The 27,499-nt window shown below is 42.4% G+C and overlaps 1 protein-coding gene across 1 annotated transcript in view; it reads left to right on the top strand.

Moving 5' to 3' along the window:
• LOC309548218 (calcium uptake protein 2, mitochondrial-like) overlaps positions 1–27,209 on the top strand; it is a gene marked incomplete at its 3' end in the record, with an annotated part of 354,686 nt that extends 327,477 nt beyond the window's left edge. Inside the window, exon 3 of the mRNA XM_082248172.1 lies at positions 27,172–27,209. Coding sequence (XP_082104298.1) covers positions 27,172–27,209 — 38 coding nt within the window. The remainder of the gene's footprint in view (positions 1–27,171) is intronic.
• Positions 27,210–27,499: the final 290 nt, after the last annotated feature.

Below are 27,499 nucleotides of genomic sequence, written 5' to 3'. Positions count from 1 at the left end.
TTGGGGTTGTACTATTTCCTATTATATTTATTCGTTTTTCTTTGTATTGGCACTAAAAGCTTTGTTTGGGGAAAATACTTTTTTGCTTTCATAAAGTTTATGGCACGTTGTGCTGTTTTGGTCATCATAGCTGGTCACTGTGGTCTTGGTGAAAGTAAACCTCTCTTTTGGCCATGCAGGGTAAGAGCTTATTCACATGGGCAGAAAAAAAACACTAAGTTTAGACACGTAATTTCTGCATGAAAGAAATGTTCTTGTTGAAAAAGCTAGAGCTAATTCATATAGGCAAAAAAAGACGCTGCATTTAAACAAGTATTTTCTGCATGAAAGAGAGGCTCTTTCTGGCAGAGCTGCAAGATCCTCCTTAACTATTTGTGCTTGTGCATGACTAAGGTTGGCCATACATGTTCAATTTTCTTGTACAATTTTCTTTTAGATTCACCTTAAACTATATAGTGCAAGAGCCTGCCTAATTGGATACAATTGAAAGTTGTTTAGTTTGCTTGACCTCCATATTATATGGTTTTTGGTAAATCTAAAGGAAAATTGAACATGTATGACCAGCCTAAGTGTAGACAGATGTAGACATTGCTGCATGTATCAGCTCATTGATTACTATGGTGCTGCATTTAGAACCAAACCTAGAAGCCATACGCATCGAAATGCAGTGTTTCTACCTGTGTAAATGAACCCTAAGGCCCCTTTCACACCGTCCGTCGGACAGACTCCGTTTATCTCAGCGGGGGATTGATCCGCCAATCCCCCGCTGAGCAGGAGGATGACAGCTGTTCTCCACGCTGTGTGCGGAGACACAGCTGTCAGTTCCCCATACATCTCTATGGGGGAATCGGATGGGAACGGACCGACGGTCCGTTCTCATCCGATCCGCTGGACGGATGGAAAATAGGGTTTCCATCCGTCCAGAGTTGACGGATCGGATGTCAGCGTACATGTCTCCACTGACATCCAATGCCCTGTAGGGATGTATAGGGGGACCGTTCAGATCCGCCAAAAAAAACGACAGGCGGATCTGAACGGTCCGCCTGTGTGAAAGGGGCCTAAATAAAAAGGGTAATTAAATTCCTCCTTTGCTCCCTGCTGCAACATTTGGCTGTATGCTCTGGGCTGCAACATTTGGCTGTTTGCTCTGGGATAAGACTCGTAAGCTCCATACCAACTTGTCTGAGCTTACAAAGGGCTATGGACTCTGTCCCTGCACCCATGTGATAGCACTGGCCCAATCACAAAGCACTGTGTTTGAATAAAGAGTGGGAGTGTTTGTGATCCCCAACCCAGGGAAATAAAGTGTATGGACAAAAAAAAGGGTAAATATTGCTGACATTGCAGTGCTTCTGCTGCAGTGCAATCTCTAGTGTTGTCATCCCTACCCAATTATACTCTGGGGACTACAGAACACTTCTCTCTTATGACAATGAGGAAAGTAGGAGGTGTTCTGTGGTCCACCACAAGGGAAGTGGGCTAAAAACAGTGCTTGGCATTTTGGTTCATTTCTTTTATTTTTTTTTTAGAGAAAATGAAATAACTGCTAAGCTACCAATGTGGGGGTTACAAATATTGTACTGGGTGAGGGGTACAGTGTTTAACATAAATGAGTACACCCCTTTTGAAAAGTAAGATTTTCATCAATATCTCAGTGAACATGAACCATTTCCGAAATTTTGACAAAACTGAGTTTTCTAGAACATTTGTTTAGCTCATTATACAAAGGTAAGGTTAATATAACTTAAATTAAATCTTAAGTTTTACTCAAATTAGCTGATGCAAAAATGAATACACCCCACAACAAAAACTACTACATCTAGTATTTTGTATGACCTCCATGATTTGTCAGGACAGCAGCAAGTCTAAGCATGGAATGAACAAGTTAGTGACATATTGCAACATCTTTTTCTATTCTTTAAAGAGCCTGGATGCTTGATGTAGAGTGATGCTCAACTTCAGAATTTCCCATAAGTGTTCGATTGGGTGCAGATCAGGAGATATACTTGGCCACTGAATCTTCAGAAATGCAACAGTGGCCCTAGATGTGTGTTTTGGATCATTGTCATGTTGGAAAAGTGCATGACAACCAAGGCCACCTAGTGATAGTAGCATCTTCTCTTTCAATATAGAGCAGTACATCTGTGAATTCATAATACCATCAATGAAAGCAGTTCCCTGACACCAGCAGCACTCATGCAGCCCCAGAGAAGGACACTGCCACCACCGTGTTTCACTGTAGGTACCATGCACTTTTCTTTGTACTCATCACTTTTGCTACGACAGTTTTGAAGCCATCGGTTCGTAAAAACTTTTTTTTGCATGGGCTTTAGGAGAGGCTTCCTTCATGGATGACAGCCATGCATGCCATTCCTCTGCTGTGTACAATCACCCAGTTTGGCTTTCTACTTCTTTAGCTAACTGCAGTGAACTTGCATGGCAATTTTCTTCAACCCTTCTCTTTAGAAGATGCTCCTGTCGAGGTTTAAACTTCCGTGGATGGCCTGTATGTCTCTGTGAGATGGTTGCAGTTCCATCGTTTACAGTTTTGTATCACTTTTGCTACAGTATTCTGACTGATGAGTAAAGTTTTGCTGGCATTTTTTGTAGCTTTCACCTTTCTTGTGTCAAATTATTTTCTTTCACAGGCCTTGTGACATTTCTCTTTTATGCGGTGCCATTGCTGACAGCATTAAATGGGAAGGGGTTTTCTATAATAAGAAATGCCCTTTTATAATCAACTGTCTGCTGGACTCCTGTTAAATGAAAAATTAGACTCCCCTGTAGTTGAATTCTTATTAGAATTTTGTCTAAAATGTAGCTTTACTCCTAAGACTTTGATTTGAGTGTATTCGTTTTTGCAACATGCAAATTAACAAATCTTGGTTGCAATCAACTGCCCGCATTTGTAGTATTTTGTAGTATAGTGCCCCATAGAAAATGTTGATTCTGAAAGGTAAGTAAAGGTTTTCTGACAAATCTGTTGGGGTGTACTCATTTATGCACGGCACTATAAATGAACAAGCAGTGAAAATTCAACAGTTAGTGTAATAGTGTTCTACTGCAGTTTGTCTTTAGGATCGTGTCCTCAGTATTTAAGCTTTGTATGTAAAATAAGCTGTCAAAGAAGAATAGACTAATGAAGAGAATCACACCGATATGGGAGAACAAAAAAGAGGGAACAAAGGGGGGGGGAAAGGGGAAGATGGAGCTCATCCCCCCACAGACAAGGGTCAAGAAAATTATAGGATTCTCAGGCTGGTGGAGTTCAAGGATGCTAGGGCATAATTGAGCCATGTTCCCAAATTTTAAGGAATTTAGATTGTGAGTCATTGAGAATACTAGACATTTTCTCGTTCACTAGCATTAGGTTCATACGGTCCTTAACTTCCTTGCTCTCATTTGCTTTGCTGCCAAAACTGGGTGTGTCACCAGTTTTCTTTTGGGCCTTTATTGATAGATTTATAGATTAGTGCTGCTTTACAGTTCTACGTTAGACTCCCAGGCCACCTTGAAGTTATGAGTGCATATTGTAAGGCAAAGGACCTTAAGGCAATCATGGGCCCAAATTAAGGAAAAGATTTGGTTTTGTAAGAGTTGTTAAAAAAAAAAAAAAAAAAAGGCACCAGTAAGGTTTGGAAACCATAGAAAGCTTTGGGGAGGATGGTAATTTTATGGCACTATTTCGGCCTAGCCATGAGAAGTCAGGAATTTCCATCCTAACCTAAGGGAGGTAAGGGTACATAATAAGGGGCAATAGTTGGCTGAAAATAAGGAGGTACAATGAGAGTATAATTTCACACCTAGATTGTCCAACAATGGGGTTGTCCAATGATAGGCAAGACTGGACATGAATGACTGGCTCAGAAGGAAGCAAAATGTCTAGGGCTTTTGTTTAGTAGGGTTCCCCCACAGGCCCCAGAAGTCCACAAACTGGGTGAGGAGGTGCTGAAGGTTCTGGAGTGTCATGTTGGGTTGGTAAGAACTAGAAGGCCATCATCCGAAAACAGATTGAGTTAAAGTGGAGTCCCATGTTCAAGACTCTGGTGATATGAGTTATCCCTAATTGCGACTGCCAATGGCTCTATAGCCAGAATAGGAAGGATTGGGTAAAGGAAGACAGCCCTGGTGTGTGCCACGTTTGTTGTCTGTCCATCCTCTACACTGAAGACAGCTCAGAGAGCCAATCATGTGACCGAACCAGATTGCCCTCAGAGTTGGTGAGAATAGACCTCTTTCATTACAGGGTAGTTAGAATCAGAGCTTAGAAAGGGTTGGGATTCGGATTAGGCTTGGTTAGTATTTGACTGGGCTTTTACTTTGGTAAGTTTGTGTCATTTGGATTGTTTGTCTTGTAGTCACATGAGGGTTCTGAAACAGGTTTTGAGTGTTTTTAAGTAGTTTTTTTGCCTAGACATACTTGTGACCTGTTTTATTTGTTCATCACTTTTAAAGATACTTGTACTGTGAGAAATACGGAGGCCTTCATTGGTGACCTTTGCTGCATGCTTGTTCTATGTAAGTAACTGAAAATATTAAACCCAGAGAGAGCCAGGAAACTTGTATTCCACTTTAAGGTTTACCTTAATGCGTTCTATACATTAAGGTGAAAAACCTTATGTACTGCAGCTGCCCCCCAGACCCCCTCCCCCTTTTTTTTTTTTTACCTGAGCCTAACCAGTGATGTGCACAAGCACAGCGACTCCAGCCGCTGTCTCTTTTCTCATTGGACAGGTTGATAACAGCTAGAGCCTTTGGCTCCCGCTGCGGTCAGTCAATTCCTGTGAATTGTCCTGCTGTCTGTGTCTGGAAGCAGCAGCAAGACTTGGGACCGAGCCCACACAGATGTCCCCAGGTAAAGCGGATTTCTGTGGGGGCACCCGATGAAGAGGAGGGGCCTGGAGTGCTAGCAGGGGACCCCAGAAGAGGGGTATCAGGGCTGCTCTGTGCAAAACCATTGCACAGGGCAAGTAAGCATAGTCATGTTTGTTATTTTTATTTAACAAAAAAATAAAAAAGGAAGGTTTACAATAGTTTAAATTTCATTTACATATGTCATACTCTGCATGCTGATGATCACATTTCTTGCAGCATGTTGCAGTGTGAACTTTTCTTGGAGTACTAAGTGGTTATTAAGCTGACAGGATTTCTCTGCAGTATTCTGCAGTACAGCTCCTGTTTGCCTGCTGGCAGTGAGATGGGCATGGTTGGATGGTGACGCAAAGCTCCCTGTGTTATGGATCTGTGCCAGGCCTGGCATCTTCCCAAGAGTATACAAAAGCTCTCCTAATTTCCTCCAAGAGATGACTGTTCTGAACACAGGAGGACACAAGGAGCCAGCATATACATTACATGTGCCCTTATGTGTCTGTTAGATGTAATGTGGTACTTGCATAGGAGGAAAGAAAAAAGTCATGACCATATTCCTGTCTCTACAAACCAAAGATTTTCTCAATTTTCCAAATCTAAGCTTTATACTTCATTCTGGTTAATACAGTACATGTAGAAAGTATTCACAGCACTTCACTTTTTCCACATTTTGTTTTTTACAGCCTTATTCCGAAAAGGATTAAATTAATTTCCTCGAAATTCTACTAACAATACCCCTTATTGACGTTAAAGAAGTTTGTTTGAAATCTTTACAAATTTATTAACCACTTCTGGACCGGAAGGCTTTCCCCCTTAATGACCAGGCCATTTTTTGCGTTACTTTAATTGACAATTGCGCAGTTGTGCAATGCCTTACCCAGATAAAATTTATGTCCTTTTTTTCCCACAAATAGAGCTTTCTTTTGGTGGTATTTGATCACCTCTGAGATTTTAATTTTTTGCATTCTGAACAAAAAAAAGAGCGACAATTCTGAAAAAAACAAAAACAATTTTTTACAATATTTTTTTCTTTCCAATCTGGAGGAAACAAGGCACAACTCATCACCTGGCCAATACCATCCCTACTGTAAAGCATGGTGGTGGCAGCATCGTGCTGTGGGGACTGGTTATGGGACAACTCTGTGAATGTCCCGGAGGAGCCCAGACTTGAACCCGATTGAACATATCTGAAGAGGTCTGAAAATGGCTGGCTGTGCACTGATGCTCCCCATCCAACCTGATTGAGCTTGAGAGGTCCTGCAAAGAAGAATGGGGTAAACTGCCCAAAAATAGGTGTGCCAAGCTTGAAGCATCATAATCAAGAAGACTTGAGGCTGTAATTGGTGCCAAAGGTGCTTCAACAAAGTATTGAGCAAAGGCTGTAAATGCTTTATGTACATGTGTTTTTTTTTTTTTTGTTTCTTTTTAAATAAATTTGCAAAGATTTCAAACAAACGTCTTTCATGTTGTCATTTAAGGGGTATTGTTTGTAGAATTTTGAGGAAAATAATGAATTTAATCAATTTTGGAATAAGGTTGTAACATAACTAAATGTGGAAAAAGTAAAGCACTGTGAATACTTTCTGGATGCCCTGTACAACATTAATTTTGTTACTGACATTTGGGAAATATCTTGGATAGCATGAAAGACCATAAGACACCTTCCCATTATGTAATTTCACTGGGAAGTTTTTGTGACCGTTTTAAGTTATGAACTGGTCTTCAGTTTAGTTTTAGCAAGCCAACCACATATTGTAATAGCTAACACCATCCTGTGCCTTGCTAGCTAACTTAAAGGATAAATTTACCTTTGGGAACAGGTTACACGTTCCATCCGTTTTTAGAGCGGAACATGTAACATGTTTCCAATGGTGCAGCCGCTGCCCGATCCCCGCACTCCCTGTGACAGCAGTATGGGGAGACGTTCCCCGTAATAGCTGTCACTTTTTGAAATCAGCTTTTTAAGTTCAGTGCAGCCCTCTACCAGGAAATTGTAGAGCACTTCATGCTTCCCTCTGCTGACCACCTTTATGGAGATGCTGATTCATTTTCCAGCAGGACTTGGCACCTGCCCACACTGCCAAAAGTACCAATACCTGGTTTAATGATGGCATCACTATGCTTGATTGGCCAGCAAACTTGCTGACCTAAACCCCATAGAGAATCTGTGGGATACTGTCAAGAGGAAGACGAGGCATCGGACCCAACAGTGCAGACAAGCTGAAGGCAGCTATCAAACCTGGGCTTCCATAGCACTCCTAACAAATCGAATCAAAGCAAAGAAAAAAGCAGTGCTCTTTTTGTCACTTCCTGTGATGTGAACTGGAAGCAAGAAGAGAAATCTTATTTTTCGAAAAACAGCTAATGCCATCACTTCAAATGTAAGATGACACCAAGCTTTGCAGTGGCATAACTTCTTTACAGGATGTCTCCAACTTACAATCTGACTTCAATGCACTGTTTGATTGGGCAACTATGTGGCAAATGAGGTTTAATGTTAATAAATGTAAAGTTATGCACTTGGGGGCTATGAATATGCATGCATCATACATACTAGGTGGAGTAGAACTGGGGGAATCCATAGCGGAGCAGGATCTGGGTGTTCTGGTAGATCATAAGCTTAATAATAGCATGCAATGCCAAGCTGCTGTTTCCAAAGCAAGCAAAGTCCTTTCTTGTATTAACAGAGGCATGGACTCCAGAGAGAGAGATATAATTTTGCCCCCTGTACAAATCATCAGTAAGACCCAGTAAGGATATTGGGGAACTGGAGAAAGTGCAGAGAAGGGCAACCAAACTGATAAGAGGCATGGAGGACCTCAGCTATGAGAAAAGATTAGAGGAACTGAATTTATTCTCTCTTGAATAAATTCAACATGTATAAATACATAAGGGGTCCATAGAGTGAACTTGGGTTTGAGTTGTTCACTTTAAGGTCAACACAGAGGACAAGGGGGCACTCTTTACGTCTAGAGGAAAACCGATTTCGTCTCCAAATACAGAATGGTTTCTTCACCATAAGAGCTGTGAAAATGTGGAATAGACTCCCTCCAGAGGTGGTTCTGGCTAGCTCACTAGATTGCTTTAAAAAAGGCCTGGATATTTTCATAGGTGTACATAATATAAAGGGGTACTAAAATTTTTTTTAGGTAAAGTTGACCCAGGGAATATCCGATTGCCTCTCGGGGGATCGGGAAGGAATTTTTTTCCCCTGCTGTAGCAAATTGGATCATGCTTAGCTGGGGTTTATTTTCGCCTTCCTCTGGATCAACGCCAGGTATAGGATTGTGTATATGGGATTGTATGGTAGGGTTTTTAATACTGTTTTTTTTTTTGTTTTTTTTTATGGTTGAACCGGATGGACTTGTGTCTTTTTTCAACCTGACTAACTATGTAATGGAGGTAAACAATAGCATACCAATTTGAAGTCCAGCCTGGCTGTCTACAATGGCTCTCTCAATAGATAACAATAGAAGAGTGAGCATTGCCACTCAGGGAGAGGGGAGAGAGAAATACCATCTGAAAATAAAGGGAATTAGGCCCTGAAAATAAAAATGAATGCAGCATTCTCATCTATGGACCGGTAAGATGCAATATTTTACATGTTTGTTTTAGGCTCCATTCACACCTGAGCGTATTGTTTTCAGGCGTTTTTCGCAAGTGTTTGGAGGCAGGCATTGACATCTAACAAAAACGTTTGTAATCTGCCAGAAAAGAAGCTCATGTACTTTTTTGAGCTTCAGGTGTTTTGCTTTAGACGACAAAACACTCATGTGAACAGGGGCATTGAAATGAATAGGATTTTGTTTGTTGGGCATTTTGAGACTTTAGAGATGAGCATTTTACGAGCTGAAAAATGCTCCGGTATAAACAGGGCCTTAGGGTTTAGATGCACTTTAAAGTAGACTTTCCAAGCCTGCATGAATAAGTTACTGGTGTGTCATGATGTATAGCATTAGTAATTACCTTTTATCATTAAACAACAGTCCGCGATTTCCAGATAATGTCTTCCCTTGGCTAAAATGTCATCAGTCTGCTGCAGGCAAGGGAAAATATTTCCAAGCTCCCCCAGTGATTTGACAGCATCATTGTAACTCAGAAATGTAGCAATTCACAAGGTGAGAGGCTGCAGTAGGGCCCTGATCTTTGTCAATATTTGTGAATATAGGCAAGAACTACATAGGCACCAGGATTTAGATGATTGTCTTCTATAAGCTAGTACAGTGGTGGCGAAACTTGGCTCCCCAGATATTTTGGAACTACATATCCCATGATGCTCAACTACACTTCAATGTAGTGGTAAAACATCTGGGGTGCCAAAGTTTGCCATCACTGAGCTAGTATCTCAGTCCAGAAAGTATATGCTGAGCCTGCTGACATAATTCCGGAACATAGATGCCACTGGCCTTCTGGTGATAGATGCAGATGTCCTGGGGACGATGACTATGTGCTGAAGCTTGTCAGCTGATTAAAGTTTTTCCTGCAATGCCATCATCAGTGTGCAGTGTTTCCTTTGAACTATTGAGCGATGTGTGGAGGGAAAGACTCCAAGCCAGCACCTGACGCCAGCATGAGAGTGCATGGAGGGTTGAAGCAGTGCAGTTTTCTCTACAAAAACCCTAGAAGCCCTGAAGTTTTTTTTAAGCAGCTTTCAGGTTTTTATCTCACAATAGAAGCACCTTGGCATCCTATGGAGAGGGGCCTTAATTACATTTTGAAGTGTTATGGAGGCAGGGCTACGCTGCTTTGAATAGTTAGAGTAGAGTTTATGGTGCTCTATGCAATACTCAATCAAATACAATAGTCAACCAATAGGGTCTACACAAATTAATTTTTAAACAAAAACTTCACTTCCTAAAAATAACTTTGAGAAAACACAATTTGCTATTTTGTACTGTTGACTAGTTTTATGTGGGTTGTTTTTACACCTATGTATTAGAAACCAGCAAATCATTCCTGTTCTAAAGCTATAGTTACTAGTCTAATATCAGGATAAATTGCTTGATGGTTTGAAAAAAATCATACCTCACAAATTCTTCAGCCAGCGGATTACATTACCTTCTGGTCAGTATTTCAGGGAATGTGAATGATGAGATCTCCTTTCTTGAATTGTTGACTTTGAACAGCCATTAAAATACCAAGTGAAGTCTCATCTTGCTTTTTGCATTCCAGAAAAAAATATATGGATTAACAGGGCAAAATGACAGGTTCTCTTGGGGGAAAAAAACACTCTCTGCAGATATTTTCCTTCTGTACACTGCTCCACCAATCAGTTACTCGGTCTGATCAATCATTCTTATTGTAAATACCCAATACTTTCAGGTATCAGGGAGCCTAAACCCCCCCCCCCCCCCCCCCAGTATGCAATACTAATGTCCACTTGTCAAAGCCGTCAATGGAGAGTCAGCAGATAGTAAGTATCAGTGCTGTGGAAAGAGGTAGTTCTTAGAAGAGAACCAAGTTCCTTTAAACCTTGAAAGAAGGTGAGCGTACACAAGTGATGTTTAAGTCTTAATCACGTGCATGGATCATAGTAAGTTAACTTAGTGCTTACTTTCTTTGAATTCACATGTCCACCACACTACTTTCTGGCTATTAATCTGGTGTTTCATTAAATCCTTTATGTATCAGTTTGTAGTGCAGAAGAGATTTTTTTTAACAGATACTGAGTGGCATCTCTCACTTTCTGAAAGCCTGTTTTAGCTCTCTATAGCTCCCAATCAGGTGAAAACCAGCCTTTCACACAGGCGGAACCGTTCAGATCCGCCTGTCAGTTTTTTTTGGTGGATCACCCCATGCATCTCTAGGGGGCATCGGAGACATATCCGCTGACATCCGATCCATCAAATCTGGACGGATGGAAACCCTATTTTCCATCCGTCCATTGGATCAGATGGGATCGGATGAGAACGGACAGACGGTCCATTCCCATCCGATTCCCCCATAGAGATGCATGGGGACCTGACAGCTGTGTCTCCGCAAACAGCGCAGAGACACAGCTGTCATCCGCCTGCTCAGCGGGGGATCGATCCGCCGATCCCCCGCTGAGAAAAACGTAGTCCGCCTGACGGACTCCAAGTGTGAAAGGGCCCTTAAGGACTTTGATCTGATTATTCAGATTTTGTTGCAGGTGCGTTGCACCTGCAGTTTTCTTCATCTGACCTGGTTCAGCTGCATTTGACAGGTCACATTATAGAGCAACAGTAAAAACAATGCTCATTTTACTAGGAAATTATGTAATTCAGAGAAAGCCATGCCTTAATTCATGGTCCACCAATCTTCTCCAAACCAGTTCCAGCTTTGACATTCAGTCCCCCAAGTTGCTCTTCTTGCTGGAAACCAACCGGTCTCATCGTCGCCTGTCATATCAAAATCAAATGTGGAATGTGATGCTGCTGGAGTACCTATATTATGGCACTAGAGAGCAGTGAGATGGAGAGCCAGCTTCCAAGGGACAGTATATTTAAGTTAAATATATATTATATCATTTTCGAGTAAAACCAGCATTATTTTGTGCATCATCTGGGAGTGGCAGACTCATTGATATTTATATGATGTATGCCTGAAGAACAAACATCCTCTGTCAAATGCCGCAGTTCAGATCAGAGGAATTAGGGGTTTGTGGGGGCATCCGAGACAATTTGGTGTCATGTGGGCAGCTGGGTGATCTCTGTGTAGTTCATTTTTCTTGTTCTGATGCTCGATGGAGAGCACAGAGGAAGTCTTCTGTCAAAAGGTATGAGCCAGACACCTTTTACTATGAGGTTTAATGTTAATAAATGTAAAGTTATGCACTTGGGGGCTAAGAATATGCATGCATCATACATACTAGGTGGAGTAGAACTGGGGGAATCCATAACGGAGAAGAATCTGGGTGTTCTGGTAGATCATAAGCTTAATAATAGCATGTAATGCCAAGCTGCTGTTTCCAAAGCAAGCAAAGTCCTTTCTTTTACTAACAGAGGCATGGACTCCACAGAGAGAGATATAATTTTGCCCCTGTACAAATCATCAGTAAGACCTCATCTGGAATATGCAGTTCAGTTTTGGGCACCAGTTCTTAAAAAGTTCAAATGCCGCAGTTCAGATCAGAGGAATTAGGGGTTTGTGGGGGAATCCGAGACAATTTGGTGTCATGTGGGCAGCTGGATGATCTCTGCGTAGTTCATTTTTCTTGTTCTGATGCTTGATGGAGAGCACAGAGGAAGTCTTCTGTCAAAAGGTATGAGCCAGGCACCTTTTACTATGATACTGAGGAATGACAGATAATGGTTAGAACACAAAGATGCAGATGCTTAGCATCCGCAAACTGGCTTGAAAACAACAGTCTCCAGCTGTGGGCCTCACAGCACTATGTCACCAGCTTGTTTTGAGGCTCACCAGCCCAGGTGGACTTTTATGAACTAAAGCCAGAGATCTGGAATATGTGGTAAGATGCCCAGAGGACCTCATCAATATGCATTTATTCATCCCAAGCAATTACACAGCCATTCTTGTTGTAATGGCATTTCATGTACGCATCTCTGCTGCTGATATGTATGTCAGTCTGAAAGCCCTTTGACCAGCAATGTTTTGCTACGAAGGAATGCCGTAATCCTCAGTCAGCGCTGGAGGGGTGGCTGTGTACAACTATGTTCCAGTACATGATATCCAGCCATGCAGTTTACATCCGCCGTAAAATCATATTCATTAAAAGTACTTTATGCCATGCATGAGTCGCTGTTTTTAATTCTCTTCAAGTAATATAAATCCCTTTCTCTGCTTAGTCTTTGTTATCTTCTTAGACAATTAGAACACATTGTGCTGAGAAACTATTTAATGTAATTGCTTAGGGCCTTAGAAAGAAAAGCTGCTACTTTTCCCAAGAAGTTCAAAGTGACAGATTCTCTTACTAACCCACCACCCAGAAACATGTATGCTCCCCTTCCTTACGTCTCTGCTTTCTTGCACTGTCACAGCTGTGGAGCATACATGGAAGTGCCCTGTGAATGGGCAAAGGGAGCTTTAGACTGTACTAGCATTGGAATATGCCTCAGCAATTCAGAGTATATTGTGAATATGCTTATCTTCAACAAAAAACTAATTTCAAGAACTTTAGATCCAGAGATAAAAGCAGCTAAATGTTATATGAGTATCTTGCCTTTTCTTTGTCTAGCTTGTCCCTGCTCCTCCCATTTGTTTATCCTTCCTATTGGTCATTTGATATGATTGGCAGCCTCATTGACTAAATGGACAAATGGGAAATTGAATATGTTAAACTTTTGCCCAATAGGTTTAGGTCTGGTCCATCCCTCTTGAATCCAGTTACACTTGCATCCATTGGTTGTGCCGATGATGATCATCCTCAGTGTTTGAATGGAAGGCCAACCCTTGACTTACAAAATAGCATATCTAAACCCCTTTGGTGAGAGTGACTTCATTGTATTCTAGTAGCTACTTTACTATAGTTTAGGAAAGGAAAGGTTTATTTTAAAACCGTAATCAGACATGCTTTACAACAGTTTGTAGGTTTTTTTTTTTTTAGATGTCGCTTGATTGAATCAATGCACCGCAGAACTTAAACTAAAAGTGAGTTTCTATTATTTTGTGGAGAGAATGAAATTCCATACCCACATAAAACACTCAGCATGGCGTACTGACTTGCTATAAACAGTGTGGGCTATATGCTCTGGCATCTGGTTTATAACTTTAGTACTTTTGTCTGTGGGGAAGAGTATCCACTTGATCCACACTACACATCTGTGCTGTATCAGACAAGTGTTCTGAACACATTTCGGTCTTTGGAAAAAGCAGGCTTTGAGGCTCTATACACTCAGAATCAGACCCTCCAAAGTGTGTGTGTGGTGGGGGGGGGGGGGGGGGTCTGGTAGATGCTAGAGGTTTAGAGAGAAAACTGGAGCAGACCGAATCTGGCGCAGCTGTGCATAGTAACCAATCAGCATCTGGCTTGAAAAAAATATTTAGAAGCAGATTCCCACACTTATCCTTTAATTTGTATATTTTATATCTGCCTAAGGTTCAGCTTTCGGCCCCTTTCACACATGGGAGTCCGTTGGCGGACTTCGTTTTTCTCAGCGGGGGATCGACCCGCTTATCTCCCGCTGAGCAGGCGGATGACAGCTCTTTCTCCACCCTGTGTTTGGAGACAGAGCTGTCAGGTCCCCGCTGTTCTCTATGGGGGAATCGGATGAAAACGGACCGTCTGTCCATTCTCATCCGATCCCATCCGTGGACGGAGAGAAAATAGGGTTTCCATCCGTCCAGATTTGACGGATCGGATGTCAGCGGACATGTCTCCGATAATATCCGATGCCCCATAAAGATGCATGGGGCATCCGTTCAGATCTGCCAAAAAAACGGACAGGCGGCCTGTGTGAAAGGGGCCTTTAACTTTTTATTTTTAAAGTAGAGCTCCACCCAAAAGAGGAAGCTCCACTTGTCTGCCTACTCCCCCCCTCCACTGCCACATTTGGCACCTGGGGGGGGGTATACTTGGTTTTGACAGTTCAGCCCACCCTCCTTTTCCTGCAGGCCAACCCATTCACAAAGCACAGCGCGCTTCACGCATGCACAGTAGTAAACCATCTGTGAAGCCATGAGGCTTCACTGCCGGTTTCCCTTAGTCAAAATTGCGGCACCAGCACCTGATAGCCGATTGAAAAATTGTCTCAGATAAGGACACCTCTGGATTCCTGGACAGGCAAGTGCCTTAATATTAAAAGTCAGCAGCTGCAGTATTCATTTTTTTTTTCTTTTCGGCTGGGAGGCTTGAGCTCCTCTTTAAGTCGCCATAATTAATTGACAGTAAAAGGAGGGGTAAATTAGATCACACAGAAGTTTGCACAGCACCATCATTACAATGCCAAACAGAAAAATGGCTACCCGTTATATCTGCAGTAAAATCTAACATCTTTCATATCTTGGTTTTATATTTTTGTAAGAGCCCTGTCGCAACAGATTTATAGAGGAAAATTAAACTTTAACAATAAAAATCAAATTAGGCAATATTACAGAAAGGAAGTTTTTGTGTCAGCTTTTTTTTTTTTTTTTTTTATAGCAAAACATACACATAGCATAGTAACATAGCATCCAAAAAGCTGTTTGTGAGACAGTGATGTGGGGACATGTTGTGAGGGATCTGCCAAAGAACTACTAAAGATCTTTTGGCTTGTGTGCATATGTTCGTGATCTGGGGCATGCACCAGATCCTGTAGACCTGGCAGAGACTCGCAGCTTGTCTTTGCATGTGTCTGATCTCTAGTAGTGATTGGCAGCGCTTAAGACGGGTGAAGGAAGAACCTAACATACGGGTGTAAAATGTTCCAAAGGTGAACCATTCCTTTAAGTGTTGAGACAAATCATTTACCACTGACAGGGGTGCTTACAATGGATAATTAATTATTCATGTAAAACCTTTATTTCAAATGAAAAAATAAACTGTTGCTGCAACTGCTTGTGTACCGAAATTTTGCTAGTCCATCTATCACTCCCCAGATTAACTATGCTGCTGTTCAAAGGTGTCTCTGTGCTCCTTCATTCAGATCCGAGGCACTCTAATATAGGGTTGTGTTACTGGCCAAATCCTTCACCATCCTTTCTTTGCTGTATACAGTGCAGTGAGCGCGCTGCTTGTAGTGCCACAGCGGTGCACAGGGGGGAGGGGCCTCCCGTTTTTTTACGGGGAAATTTTTTTTTTTTTTTGGGTCTCAGTCTGCCCTGGCAGCCATGACAGCAGCCCTGCAGTCGCTAGTAGCCAAAGTAGATATGGCCCTGCAAAGGAGACCTGGCAAGAAGCGCCCCCCGCCTTCACCTGCTTCCTGAGATTCTGAGGCTTATTTGGCCGCCGCAGACGAGAGTCAGCCCACTGGGTCTGCGCCCACGCACTCGGAGTGCTCTTATAGCGAGGATGAGTCCTCCTCCTCTGCAGCCACGCATGAAAATGCGCTGGTGGAGGCCCTGATTGTATCAGTGTGGGAAATTTTTAAGTTGGAGGACTCAGCTGCAGCTGAGTTGGCAACACCGGTGCAATTTGGCACCGTAAATCTTCTAAAGTAAATAATAGGTTTTTCCCTTTCCTGCCTGTTTTGACGAGATTGTCACTAGTCAGTGGGGTTCCCCGAAACGCATGGTTGAAATACTTAAGCGTTTTGGTAAAAAAATATTCCTTTGAGGAGTCTCTTCTGACGAAATGGATGGTTCCACTGTCAGTGGACTCTCAGGTTTCCAGGCTGAATAAGACCAGACTTTTGCCAGTGGAATATTCCCTGTCTTTTAAGGACCCCATAGACAAAAGAGCTGAGGCTCTGGTCTGATATCTCTTCACTGTGGCTGGTTGAATTTTATAGCTATACGGTTTGCTATCGCTTTGGTATCCCAGACCTTAACAGAATGAGCTAAGGTTTTGTGCCAGGATCTGGAGGGGAGTCAACATCCTTCTGAGCTGGCGGATCAGTTGATCCAAGGGTTACAGTATATTTGTGATGAATCCCTGGATGCGGCCCCCCTGGCCAACAGGGTTTTTGTGACAGCGGTGATCCTTTGCCGCATGATCTGGTTGAAGTACTGGTCCGTGACCAGACTCCTAAAAAGGTACTGACTGATCTTCCCTTTTGTAGGTGACCGTCCCTCTATGAAAGAGATCATTTAGGGCCTTACGGAAGGCAAGAGTACTTTGCTTCCACAGGCTTCTAAGGACAAGGAACCTTGCCGTAAGCGGGGTCCCTATTTTTTGGCCCTTTTGTCCATCTGGATCGCAGGAAAAGGGCTTGGGATACACCCGTAACTTTGCGGGAGGTTCCAAGAGACCCTGGAATTGTAAATCCAAAGCGAGCACTTCTGGTTTCTGCAGGCAAGCCTTCCCCAGCCTGAAGGGGCACCCTCATCCGTGTCTGGGGTGGAGGGACATCCTTTGCTTCTTTCATGGACCTTGCTCATTCAGGACAAATGGGTCCACGGACCGATTCGTTTCGGTTACAAGATCGAGTTTCAGTCCTTGCCTTCCAACTTAGGCCTGCCTCCAGAGCGGCTACAGGGCCTCTACGGAGCAGTGCAGGACCTGTTAGCCCAAGGACTTATTGTGCTGATTCCAGAGTCTAAACGTTTCCAGGGTTTTTATTCAAATCTGTTCACAGTTCCCAGGAAGGAAGCAAGATTCATCTGATCATGGATCTCAAGGCTCTGAACCACTTTGTGCGGGTCCAGAAATTTCAGATGGAGTCCATCCGCACAGTAGTAGCTTTTCTTCATCAAGGAGATCTGATGGCTTCTATCGATCTCAAGGACGCTTATTGTCATATTCCACTATATGTCGGGCATCAGCGGTTTCTTTTTGCCGTGGGCGAGGAGCACTTTCAATTCATGGCAATACTCTTTGTTCTCACTTCAGCTCCTTGAGTGTTCACAAAGGTTTTGGCCCCAGTGTTGGCCTTGTTATGGCAGAAGGGGATCACGGTACTAGGTTACCTGGATGGTCGTCTTCCTCGGCTCTAGAAGTCGACTTGGAGGCTACGGTGCAAACTCTGCAGGAGTTCGGGTGGACATTGAATTTTTCAGAAATCGGCACTATCGCCATCCACAAAGCTGGACTACTTGGGTCTGACGCTGGACTCAGCGTCAGCCCGGATGTTTTTTCCTTAAACGAAACTGCTGAAACTACAGAAGGCTGTCTGGCTCCTGTTGTCCAACCATCGATCATCACTCAGGACTTGCATGCAATTGCTGGGTCTGATGGTGTCCACCTTCGAGGCGGTTCCGTTTGCCCAGTTGCACTCCAGACCTTTGCAAAGGGAGATTCTAATCAAATAGAACAAGGTTCTGCTGTCATTGGACAGACTGATTCGGTTGAGTCAGGGTTTAAGGGAGTCTCTCCTATGGTGGCTTCGCTCCCCGGCACTTCGTCTGGGAAAATCTTTTTCTTCCCCTGTATTGGACTGTAATCACCGGGGATGCCAGTCTGTCCGGATGGGGAGGTGTCTTGGAAGTGTGTTCAGCCCAAGGTATCTGGACTCGGGAGGAGTCCAGGTTGCCGATCAACATCCTGGAAATTCGGGTGATTAGACTTTCTGTCTCAGTGGACGGATCGTCTGCAGGGGCGACCTGTGCGGATACAATTGGACAATGCTATGGCTGTGGCATATGTCAGTCATCAAGGGGGCACAAAGAGTGGTACGCAGGTCTGGTTAGGCTGGTAGCAGACGTCCCTTGGAAACTTCCTCTCAGGGAAGATCTTCTGTCACCAATCTTCCATCCTGCTTTATGGTCGTTGGTTTTAACGGCGTGGCTATTGAAAGCCAGGTGCTGAAAGACAGAGGGCTGTCGGAGTGGGTGATTCCTACACTGTTGAAGGCTAAGAAATCTACTTCCAGGAAGGTTTATCATAGAGTTTGGAAGGCGTACATTACTTGGTGTGAGTCTTGAGAGGGGGGGGTTCTCCCTGCTCCTTTTCTGTTTCTCGCCTTTTGGAGTTTCTTCAATTGGGTGTAGATCAATGTTTAGCTGTGGGCACCATCAAGGGCCAGATTTCCGCCTTGACTATTTTTTTTCCAAAGGCCGTTGGCGGCGATGTCTTTGGTTCACGCTTTTGTGTAGGGAGTTCGCCATTTGGCCCCTCCGGGGCGATCCCTGGTACCAATCTGGTTCTGTCGGTTCTTCAAAGGCCTCCCTTTGAAAATATTGGGGAAATTCCTCTGCTCACTCTGTGGCAGAAGGTAGCTTTCTTAGTAGCTATAACTTCCACACGTCGTGTGTCAGACGGCTGCGTTGTCCTGTCAGTCACCTTCCTTGGTGCTTCATAGGGACAAAGTGGTGTTACGACCCTGTCAGGCGTTCCTTCTTAAGGTTGTCTCGGGGGTTCTGTTGAATGGAGACATTGTGCTACCGTCCTAAGCCTGAACATCCTACGGAATTTGCCTTACATTGCTTAGATGTGGTACGAGTGATTCTCGTTTACCTGGCGGTGACTGATCTGATTCCAAAATCCGATTTTGTTCTTACGGATGGACCTTTGTAAGGGGCAGGCCGCATCTTCTGTGACCATTTCTAAGTGGATCAGGCAGAGGGTGGTGCAGGCCTACTCCATTAAAGGTCAAGTTCCTCTTTTTCCCTTTTAAAGCACATTCTATGGGTGCTTAGTGCCTCCAGGGCCTTCCGTCATCAGGTTTCATTGGTTCAGGTGTGCAAGGCGGCTACTTGGTCGTCTGTACACACATTCACAAAATTTTATAAGGTGTATGTACTTGCATCTTCGAATGCGGCGTTTGGCCGCAACATTTTTTGCAGGCTTCCGTTTTGATGAGGGTGACATTTTTTTTCTGGTGGTGAGCTCCAGTTGTTCCTAGGTGAGCTCCTGTTACCTGGTGGGCTATGTTTAGCCTTGTTGGGAATTCTGCATTTGCTGTCTTTTTTTTTTCCACCCCCTCGTGTTGACACTGCTTTGGGACATCCCAATGGTCTGAAGACGTGAAGCTGTCTGTCAGTTAACGAAAGGGAAAACTGGATTTTTGTCTTACCGCAAAATCTTTTTCTCTGAGGTTCACTGACAGACACCGCACCTGCCCCTCTTTTGGGGTTGTGTTATTTTTTCTTCTGACACTGCTTGTTACAAACTGGAAGTCCTACAGCAGGAAGTGATGGTATACCCTCTGGGACTGCCCCAGGGGCATAACTAAAAAGGTTTCCGCCTAGTCCTACCCCTGAAGAGTGACAGTATAATACCCAATGGTCTGAAGAATTGAAGCGGCGTCTGTCAGTGAACCTCAGAGAAAAGGATTTTACGCTAAGACAAAAATCCAGTTATTTCCTGAAATCTTCAACACCATCTAATGGCTGTAATGAAGTATTTTTCCAAATCGCTCATTTTTTTTTTTTTGTCTATAGCATTTGACCTGTAGAGGAAATTGAAAGGGAACATTCAGTTTTGCTCCAGTCTCATAGAACAAACTTTTTTTCTCTAGACAAATAACTGTGCAGACTTTTTTTTTATTATTATTTTATAAATACCCCCTTTATGTTTTTTTTTTTAGTCTCCTCAGTTTGAATCTGTGTGCTGATAGAATACATGCCCTAATCATCCAATTGTCTTACATTGCTAAGCCTGGTTGGGGCAACCTCAGTTGCCCTAGGTGCTAAGAATTATAAAAAGGTGGCCTAGAGTAGACCCTTGTTTTCTTTGTTTATGGAAGGGGTAAATAAGTGCAAAGTATTGCATATTTGCACCATTATTTTTAGAGTGGAATATTTTTGAGGATTCCGGCAACTGTTTTTTTTTTTTTTTTGTTTTTTTTGAAGGCATCATTAGAATTCCAGATTTTAGGGGCATGAGTAAAGGAAACTACATATATTTTGCTTAGTGTCCACCTTTTGTAGCCCTGGGTTAATGCATAAAACTAGTCAGCTAGACCAAAAGGTTTAATTAATAAGCCGCGCAGATTATATAATTTATGCTTTGGGAACCAGTAACAAACATGGTATGATTAAGTCCAAATAGTAAGTCCAAGTTAAGTCTAAATAGTATAAAATAAAGTCTGGGGGAGATAGTCCTACTAGATCTAGTGGGTTTTGCAAAATTTAACAGTTTAAAGCTCAACTTCAGGCAAAACTTCTTAGTTTTGAATAGAGCAGGGAAGAGTTGGATCCTCTGTCAGGTTGTTACTGCTATCTGGGGTTTTCTCCTCCCACAGACAAATACACACTTTAGTAGCGCGAGGAAGGGTTGGAACCTTTGACGTTACCGAAGGCTAACTCTTACAAAATCCTCTTAAAGCGGAGTTCCACCCTAAAATTACACTTACCTCCATCTTCTTGCCCGGGGTCACCTGAAAAACAAATGGATAATGACAATTTTTTTTTTTTTTTTACTTACCTGGTTTAGAATAAAATATACTCACCTTACTTCCTCTTCCTCCCCTCGGCGGCCACAGCGATTCGTCACTTCCTGGCTTGCAATGATTCCTGGGAGCTGAACGTCATCGCTCCCAGGAATCAATGCGCCTGCACCGGCCCCGACGTCAGTTCCGGTGCAGGCGCCGTTATACCTTGCTAAACAGCTTCTGGACATTCCTCTTCCTCCCCTCAGTGGCCACGGCGATTCATCACTTCCTGGCTTGCAATGATTCCTGGGAGCTGAACGTCATCGCTCCCAGGAATCGATGCGCCTGCACCGGCCCCGACGTCAGTTCCGGTGCAGGCGCCGTCATACCTTGATAAACAGCTTCTGGGCATGCCCAGAAGCTGTGCAGGGATGACGCTGCGGCACCGGAAGTGAGGGTGGGACCGAAGAAGACGGAAGAGGACACAAGAGGATCGCGCTGGCTTCAAGCTGCCCACACCTGAGATGGCAGCGCTGGACAATACATTTTCAAGGTAAGTATTTCTTCTAAAAGGTAAGTGCAACCCAGGACAGATCAGAGGCTAGCCATTGTGGAATGCACTAGCCCTGACTGTCCCGGGGGTATTTTTATTAAAAAAACGTTCCCAGGGTGGAACTCCGCTTTAAGTTAGCTGGAATAAAATGTCCTCTCCATAATAGCTGGGGTTGGATATGCAGTTAGTATTGATATCTTTGACTGGAAGTAAAGTTTAAAACTAAAATTAGCCATACAAAAAAAAATCACTCTATAGGTTTATTGAGCTAACTTTCCTGTTAAAAAGTATGTCCAATGTCATCCCACGTCACAACTTAATCCTGGAGAAAGTTTTTTACTGTAGGGATGCCTCATCCTCTTCCTGTCTCTGAACGTTCAGTACTGCTGCAGTTTATGGCTTCAGGTCTTCTGTGAAGCTGCTGTGTAAAAGTTTCTGACATGGACCCACCCCCTCCTCCTCTCTCATCCATTGACAAGAGTTCTTACAGAGAAGTTCAGAGACATGAAGGAGACTGGACGTCTGCACAGAAGATTTTTACAGCATTCTAAGAGGACGTGGGACATACTTCATGGTAGATAACCAGGTAAGTTATCTCACTAAAGCTATAGAATCTTTTTTAAAAAAAGAGAAGTGCAGAAAGAAAAAAAAAAACGTTCAGACTCCACCAGATGACTGCAGTATCGATCCAATGCTGAAGCTGACCCCCTGCTGCCTCTACACCATGAACTTAGCGATCAAAGACCACCAATCTCTCAGTTCTCAGGATCGCTCTGTGCTCTGCCCCTCCAGCGATCACTGGAGCGCCAGACTGTAAAGGGGGTGGGAGCAGCTGGCTCAGGCTCTAAGCAGTGCGCTGAGAGACTGAGCCAGCTGTCGGTCAGGCATCTGTGTGAACCTCAACATTATTGCCGGGATTCCTGCAGGGCCTTTTAAGGCTCTGTGATGTCAGCCGACAGTGGGCTTTTGCTCGCTGTTTGCTGAATCTGGGTCACAAGGGTGCAGAACTATGTGCACTCCTGTGATCCACAGGAAAAGTATGGCCAAAAGAGCTTTGGCCATATATAACCTTTAGCTTTCATACATGAATGAAACCTGGGCCAAAAGCCATTGAGCACAAAACCAGCTCAGGGTACTGCCTCATGATAAATATCTAAGGCTTTTAAAATGTCTGAAGGTACCAGTATTCCATTTCCAATTCCCATTTCCAATGTCTTAATTCATTTACAAACATTTTATATTCATAACAGTAGCACTCACAAGTGCTTTCATTCTTTGAGATTTACCCTTTCGCGACCTGTGGCATGTAGCTTTCAAATCCGTCATATCCTTTCCAAATACAGGGCTATGTATGGGCTCTCCTTACTTATGTTAATGCACTTTGCTGTTTTTTTTTGACAGGCAGATTGCTTTTACTGCATTCATATTTCTTTTTTTTTCATGCACATGGTTTGCCTGCAAACACCTTGATTTAATTGCCTCTTTTAACTTTTTTATCACATTGAAAGCTTTTCTCCTATACAGGCAGTGTCATGAACTGAAATGCAGGAGAGGTCAGGTGCCAAGTGAACAGTCTTGATGCTTCATGTGATTACCAGGCTCTGTTTATTACTTATGTAAATACCAGCAATCTGCCTCCTGGCACAGGGTATCCTCCCACCTCATTGCCAGTCTGTGCACCTATTAACAGTTTATTGCTTTCATCTTTGTTAAAAACCTTGTCTGTTTAGTTACTTATTAAATAGGAAGTATTAAAATCCATCAGATGTGCTACAGTTTACCAGTACATTGTTTTTAGTTACTGCCTGCTCTATTTAAGAGCAGCTCAACCATTTACAAGAGAGGAAGGGTCAGCTCAGAGTTTGGCTGAATTAGCAATGATGTGATAATGCACAGCAAGGCATGTTATGCGTTGTGGTGCGCTGCTTTTCTAAAAATGGTGTGTGTTTGGTGTGTTAATGCACCCCGCATGTTATGTTAAAGCATTGCTCAGACGTAAATAGGTCCTTGGCAATCCATTTTGCTCAAAAGCAAGTTCTTATACTTCTGTCTTTGGCTTGCTACTGATTCAGATTTCAATGTTCACAAATCCTACTTCCATACATAGTTTTTTTGTGAATGGTAGCAAATAAGGCTCCTGGACCTCAGCATTTTTCTTCCCTATATAAACACCAAGGAAACCAAATTTACATAATTTACTGTTAGGCCAATTTCTATGTTATCAAAGCAAAGCTGAATATAATAAAGGCCAAACATCCTCAGTGAATGGTAGTGGCATTTTAACTGCTGCAGGTGGTAACATGAATAATTCTGAATTGTTCTTCCACCAAACCCCCATCCACTAGACAATTTAACCTGCAATTGTTAATTAATAGTTTTTTACTTACACTTTTAAGGATCCATGCACACTAGGCAGCAAAAAAAAATACCAGAACTGGAAGCAGAAAAAAAGCAACAAAAAAATGCTCCTACGGAGCATACTGTACATGTGTTTAGGCTAATTTAGGCTTATAAGTGGTTTTCCCCAAAACACTACAAGAAATGTTTCTGCCCGAAAGCTCCTCTCAAAAATGAACTTGTGAGGGTGTTTTTTGTTTTTTTTCAGCCTGTAAATGTGCATGGACACATATGCTAACGTTGCAACCATGGGCCGCCTGTGTCCTAGTAACAATAAAAAAAAAGGGGGGGGGGACAGGGGGTGGCGGGAACTGAGCTCAACCTTGTAATGCCTACAAATTCTTTTTCTATTAGGGGTGGGGCATAGAAGCTGTAAAGAAAGGAATAAAGAAGGGATTTCCTTCACATTTTAAAACGCTTTCATTGGATACGCTAGTATGGAAATTTAGACATGAATGTATGAACCTGTATTCGATTTTTTAGTGCTTATTTGAGTTTTTCCTAATGCTGGGTGTAATACCTTTGTATAGCGAAAAGTTTTTAATTTTGAAAAAAGTAGTAAATTGCTATATCTGTCAATTAAAATGGTTGCAAAGGCTGAAGGTTTTTTGCATGAAGGTAAAAAACGTTCTGTGTATTGCTTCCCCCACAGCCCCTCCTAATACTCACCTGAGCCCCTTTTCAAACCAGTGATGTGCACGTGAGTCTTGGCTGTCCTGAGTCTTTCTCTCTCCGTCAGTCACAGCCAGTGAGGAGAGGGGGGGGGTGCCGACCCGCTGCTCTGTGTCTTTTGGACACATAGAGTCCGTGCCCCCAAAGCAAACGACTTGCTATTGGGGGTACTGGTCAAAAGAGAGGAGCCTGGAGCGCCAGCGAGGGACCTGAGAAGAAGTAGAAGATCAGGGCTGCGCTGTGCAAAACCATTACACAGAGCAGGTATGTACAGCATATTTGTTATTTTTTTGTTAAAAAAAAAAAAAAAGCTGAAGCTTTAATATCACTTGAATTTTTGCTCGGCTGCACTTACACTTTTTTATTTAGGCTAGAATTTGAAATAGTGTTTGGGTTGGACTTGGGTTTAGTTTTTAGAAACTTTTTTTTTTAAAGAAGTTGAAAGATTGTGAAGATAAAGAGAACATCCAAATGAAGTCCTGTCTAGGTTTGGAAATAATGGCAAAAGTCACTTTGCTATCGCAAGGAGCTCAAAATGTGTTAATATAAAACGCAGGGTGCGCTGATCGTGGCTATTTCTCAGGACTTGGTTACGACACTTGTGGTACTTAAGAGGTTAAGACAGGTTTTGCAGCTTGTGATGTTAATAAAAATATAGAGCATCACAGCAATGTTCATATATAAATACTTTATGCGTTGGTTGATTTTTATTCCCCTTTGCGTATTGAGTCTTGTGTTCAGTCCACACTGGGTTAAATTAGAAGCAATTTTTTATGCCCTTTACGTGCTACTTGCTGAAGTGTAGAGCTTAAGAAAACCTGGCTCTGCTTTTATTAGAAGTCTTAAAGATCAAAAAACACTTTTTTCAGTAGATCTCAAAACCTTTGATGGAATTTTGGCTTCCACCATTTAGTACATTTTTTTCCTCAGCGTGCCTCCACCTATCTGAAATATTCCATGCTCTGTTTATATGGCTGAGAAGGAGCAAACCAGCCACCAGCTACAAGCACTTCATGTTACAGGCAGAGGGCCACATTTCCACACCAGCCGAGCTTCTCTAGAACAATATGATGTTCAGATAGCGTCAGAGGAGACATCCTGCGGCTAGATTGGGTAAAATTAGTTGATAAGCGTAACTAAAAAAACATTGCTGAGTACAGCTGATTCAGCTGTGATTTGCCACGGGCAGAAGTGGTTTCACAAACCTAATTGTGAGGCTGGAAATGTTTTTCCATGATCCATCATACTTTAACACAAATATGGGAAACAGTATGGGGAAAATATGGGCTAATGTCAGAGCTTTAAAGGCAATAGGTCAAATTAAGCTAGTGAACTCACTCTGCAACAACCATTTCATTTTTATAGCTAAAAGTCCTAACTGTAATAGGGAAATTTAGGGTAACAAAGTCTCTGGGGAAACTATTTGAGATGAGCCATAGTGACAATATAAAACCTAATGTTCTCTAGGATGAAACAAAATTGATCGTTATGTCATGATTGGTTAAAGTAGGGACGACTTTTTGTTTCCATCAGCATAACATGGCATGATACCAGCGGTATAAGGCTTAGTGTACCTTAAAGTAATATTTCAAGAGTAAGTGAAGAGTGTCCGCTTTTTTTAATATAAGCGTGATATTGGGATTCCAATATCACCCTACATCGTTCTTGCCCAGTTGCATTTTGAACCCAGGAGGTTGCCTACTAGGCACGGGCTCCATTCTGAGAATTCTTTTCATTTTTTTCAATAAATGCAGAGAGTTTAATTATTGCAGGGTAAAAAGGAGACGATGATGTCACCCTCTCCACCTAATCCAATCAGAGAATGCTTTACACTCTACACCAATGTAACTGTAAAAATAACTGTACCTGGAGTTTCTAAATGTAATCTCAAGTCATGTTCAACATTTTTTAAACCTGCAGCTTTCTACTTTCCAAAAAAGAATGCCGGACCCATCAGTTTGAAATCTGGGGACACCCTACGGACTACACCCATGTATAACCACACCCCAATTCACTCACCTATTTGTAGCCATACACTTGGGTCGGTTACATTTTAACACGCCCTGAAAGAGTTTGTCACAGAATTTTGGAACAAGAGTCAGACATTCAAGTTATAAATACCAAATACTTTCACCATAAATAAAAGTTATGTGGTGCACTAATGTGAATTGTGGGTATCACCAAATTGCAGCAACAGTGGGAGAGTCTTAAAGGGGTATGGGTAAAGAAATACTGGGCCTACTCTGCGCTAGGTTACAGTTATGAGTGCAGGGGTCAGGAGTATGTAATGCACAGAGTACAGGGGTCAGACATAATTGATGCGCAAAGTGCAGGGGACAAGAGTAAGGCTGGCCAAACATTATACAATTTTCTTGCTCAATTTCCTTAAGATTTGCCTTTAACTATGTAGTGCAAGGGGCTGCCTGATTGCATACAAATTAAGTGTTTAGGTTTGACCATATAATTTAATTTTGGTAAATCTAAAGGAAAATTTTACAAGAAAATTGTATACTATATGGGCAGTCTAAATAACACACAGAGTGCAAGGGCCAGGAGTGCTTTAAACTGTAGAAGATTTGAGGTCAGACTGCCAAATCAACCCCTGTGGAAGGGATCACGTTTCTTAATGCCTAGACTTTTGGTAATCTTACCATCCACCATGAGATCCAACAACTGTAAGTATGTCCTGCCTTTTGTTGCAGTTTGTACCTAGGAAGGCAAAGGTGTGGGTTTTTTTTTTTTTAAACTATAAGAAGGTCTGCCGTAATGAGTGGATGAACAATGTGATGATTAAAATTATTATAGTCATTAATAAAAATATGTATAGTTTGTGTTTTTATACATATCTAATAGATTATTTATTTGTTTTTTTAGGCAAGACTGGCAGTAGAAACTTGACAAAAAAGGTATGAACAATTGAATCTGCAAAGAATGCTGTGTGCTAATAGGCTTTTACCTTTCTACCTTTACCATAAATATTTACAGTACTCACCATGTCATCTTACAAATCAGATAAGAGGAAGGAAATACAGGATGCTCCTTCCATACCGCCCTGGTAAACAGAGGTTGACTAAACACTAAAACATGAGAAGAATGTCATATTTCCTATGACGTTTTATATGTCTAAAAATACTATTACCTAATTTCATCATGGCCTAAAATTCTTTAAATATGTTCCATTTTACTGTAATCTGAGATTTAT

The sequence above is a fragment of the Pelophylax lessonae genome (assembly GCF_965119305.1).
Source record: "Pelophylax lessonae genome assembly, chromosome: 2".
NCBI lineage: Eukaryota > Metazoa > Chordata > Amphibia > Anura > Ranidae > Pelophylax > Pelophylax lessonae.
Note: the sequence above shows the minus strand (reverse complement) of the source record. Positions and strands in the feature narration are given on the sequence as shown.